The sequence below is a fragment of the Chenopodium album genome, chromosome 1, assembly GCF_948465745.1.
Source record: "Chenopodium album chromosome 1, dcCheAlbu1.1, whole genome shotgun sequence".
Taxonomy (NCBI): domain Eukaryota; kingdom Viridiplantae; phylum Streptophyta; class Magnoliopsida; order Caryophyllales; family Amaranthaceae; genus Chenopodium; species Chenopodium album.
Genome location: NC_137834.1, coordinates 25,069,716 through 25,072,881, shown reverse-complemented (window position 1 = coordinate 25,072,881; position 3,166 = coordinate 25,069,716). Strand labels below are relative to the sequence as shown.

The 3,166-nt window shown below is 36.4% G+C and overlaps 1 protein-coding gene across 1 annotated transcript; it reads left to right on the top strand.

Moving 5' to 3' along the window:
* Window positions 1-311: 311 nt before the first annotated feature.
* LOC145575204 (putative glutathione S-transferase parA) lies at window positions 312-1,787 on the top strand. Its single transcript, XM_081633122.1, has 2 exons — window positions 312-750; window positions 1,443-1,787. The coding sequence occupies exons 1-2, from the start codon at window positions 433-435 to the stop codon at window positions 1,785-1,787; spliced, it is 663 nt and encodes a 220-aa protein (XP_081489248.1). The 5' UTR covers window positions 312-432.
* Window positions 1,788-3,166: the final 1,379 nt, after the last annotated feature.

The following is a 3,166-nucleotide window of genomic DNA, read 5'->3' as shown; positions in this document are numbered from 1 at the left end:
AAAATTATGATTTGTATATGCACCAAAATTTTTTTTTTATGATTTGTACCTTTTTGTTGTTAGTCTTCAAAGTCACGATGATTCGAGTAAATTTGACATAATTTATATCTTAGAAACCCACTATCTCATTTTATAATTTATAATTTATATATGCACTTGTTATTATACAAGGCCATCATTTCAATGGCATCAATTTCCCACTAAAATACAACTAAAAAAATAATGCAATCACAACTACTATCTAAACATTAGGCATTCAAAAATAGTTGTTCAAAATAATCACTTAAAATGACCAAACTACTTATTTTAATAGAGAACGAGGACTCCTTTTATTATATGCACAACTATGCAACCCACCAATCTTCTATATAAACAAGTAGCAAAAATTAGTTTCTTACCCAAAATTTTAAGAAATAGTGTGAAGAAAAAAAAATGGCGGGTGAAGAAATAGTGTTGCTTGATGTGTGGACTAGCCCATATGCAATGAGAGTGAAAATTGCATTAGAAGAGAAGGGAATTGAGTATGTTTGTCAACCACAAAATTTGCTTAATAAAGGCTCTTTGCTTCTTGAGATGAACCCGGTTCACAAATTGGTACCGGTTTTTATCCACAATGGTAAACCCATTTGTGAGTCTCTTGTAATTCTTGAGTATATTGACGAGGTTTGGGTTAAATCATTTCCTTTGCTTCCTACTGATCCTTATCAACGATCCCAAGCTAGATTTTGGGCCGATTTCGTTGACAAGAAGGTAACTCGCTCTATCGTGGTGAACTTATTTTATTTGTGTTGTACAAAGTACTCAATAATAAAGATGGGATTTGAACCCAACCCCCCAGGGAAAATAAAACATTACCCAACCAACTTGACAAGGTGTATTTATTGTTAGGTATGTGTCTTGAATATTATATATACTAATTTTAAGGGGGGGCATAAGGTATAATATATGGGTAGCAAATCTAGAATATTGGGATGAATAATTTAAGATGGTATTTTGTAGGGCCTGTTTACTTCAGCTTAATTTCAGTTCACTTCGGTTCAGCTCTTAATGTTCTTCTCTCATAAAATATTCATTTCACTCTATTCAATTGAGCCAGTTCAGCTCACCTCCAATTAATTCAGTTCAGTTTAGTTCAGCTCAGTTTAGTAAATGTGAATAGGTCTTTACTCGTAACAATTAACAACCTAACAACTACATAATTGATCAAAACTATAATAATGATGTTTTTGTTTTGTAGCAATACTAGTTTACTTGGAGTAATATTCTCTTGTAATGATTTCCTATTAAAATTTATAATTTCATGTACCCTACAATTTGGTTAATACATTCATTTCTTATTAAATACTTGTAATTCACATGCTAAATAAGTAGCTAATTAAAATTTCATAATTTAAGCTAATTATTACATATTGAAAAATTAAATGGGTTGTAATTTATTGCAGATATATGCCGTAGCAAAACAACTATGGAGAGTAAAAGGAGAAGAGCAGGAAAAAATAGTAAAGGAATTTATTGAAAACCTGAAGATGTTAGAAGGAGAGATCAAAGATAATAAGTTCTTTGGTGGTGATACGTTTGGATACGTTGATGTCGCATTGATTCCATTCACAAGCTGGTTTTACACTTTGGAAACGTTTGGAAATTTTAGCATTGAAGCTAATTGTCCCAAAATTATTGCTTGGGCTAAAAGATGTAAACAGAGACATAGTGTATCTAGTTCATTGCCGGATCCTGATAAAGTTTATAACTTCGCTTTGGACTTCAAAAAGGCTTTGGGGCTCGACTAGAAAACCTTTTTATACTACCTATTTAAATTATTATGCGCAACTTTTGATTAATGTTTGTTTACGATATATAAAAAACTTTAAAGTTACACATTAATAATTAATAGAGGTAGTAGTGCATTTTATTTTATATATATTTGTAGACTTGGAACGTGTTGAACTATTTGGTAAATTTACTTGTATCTTCCTTTTTCTGTGTTATTAAGGATATATTTCTTAATCACCGCTGTCTAATAATATAATATCATCGACTTTAATTATATAGTCTTGAAGGCTTGGAGCTATGTACTATGTATTTGGAATGAGGGTATTTTGTCAATCTATAAATATAAGTTAATAAGTAATTACCGTCGATATCATTATTACTATTTACATGTCAACCTCTCATAAAACATGTCTCGTCAAAAATAATAATGACATCATTTTTTTTTCAATATAAATAAAAGTTGAAAATGATAAATGAATTATACCCCGCCACGTGGTCCAATCAGAGGATGACACGTGTCAGCCCCAGGATAGCCCAAAGTGGACCTATTCCTGCTTGACACGTGTCACTCCAAAAACTTGGGAGAAATGGCGGCCTTCAGGCCCAAATCCCGAGAAAGCCGCAATGCGGCGCAGCCCACCAATGATTAGGGTTCAGTGACTTAATCAGGGGCACAAATCCCGAGTACCCTATAAATAGGGAGATTCCCCTCTTTTGGAGGGCACGTTTTATCATTTATTACAAACTGTCCTTGTGATAGAGACATCTGAGCTTGGAATCCGAGCAGATACCCACCTAGATTTCCGCACCTTTTTCTCTCCCTTCAAGTTACTAACTTGTTCGTCGGAGGCGGAGCACCACCCAACCGGTGTCTCCGTTTGTTTTGCAGGTACAGGCCGCATCGGACCAATCTTTGTGTTGTAACTCTCCCGAGGGACAAAAATACCCAAAACATTTAGCGCCGTCTGTGGGGAGAGTACCTCGAAGATGGTTCAAGAGTCTGTACCACCTCCTAACCGTCTAGGCGATGACCCAAAAGTCTTTACAAACCAGGAGGATGAAGATCCTCAGGTCGAAACCTATACAACCGATGATGGCTCTCTGATAACCAAGTGCATCCGTCCCAGAGAGACTCTGGAGCGGGGTGCCTCCCAGGCGGGGTCAAATCGACCCCCTGGTAGCCAGAAGGGGAAACCCATACGCAGCTGGATCAACACCTGTCACCGGAGACGAACTCATGAGATTCATGACAAGTTTCAAGGGTGAAATTAAAGAACTGATAACTAAGAGCCGGGCTGGCCCAAGTAGGGGTCAGACGGTCAAGAAGACTCCTCTGGAAAAGGGGAAGTCAGTCAGAGATCGGCAGCCCACTCCTCATCCAAAGGAGAAGGCAGCC

Excerpts from the sequence above, each read along its gene's own strand:
- LOC145575204 (XM_081633122.1), top strand. The coding sequence starts at position 433 with ATGGCGGGTGAAGAAATAGTGTTGCTTGATGTGTGGACTAGCCCATAT. Across the intron at positions 751-1,442 it reads CCGATTTCGTTGACAAGAAG|ATATATGCCGTAGCAAAACA; the intron begins GTAACTCGCTCT and ends AATTTATTGCAG.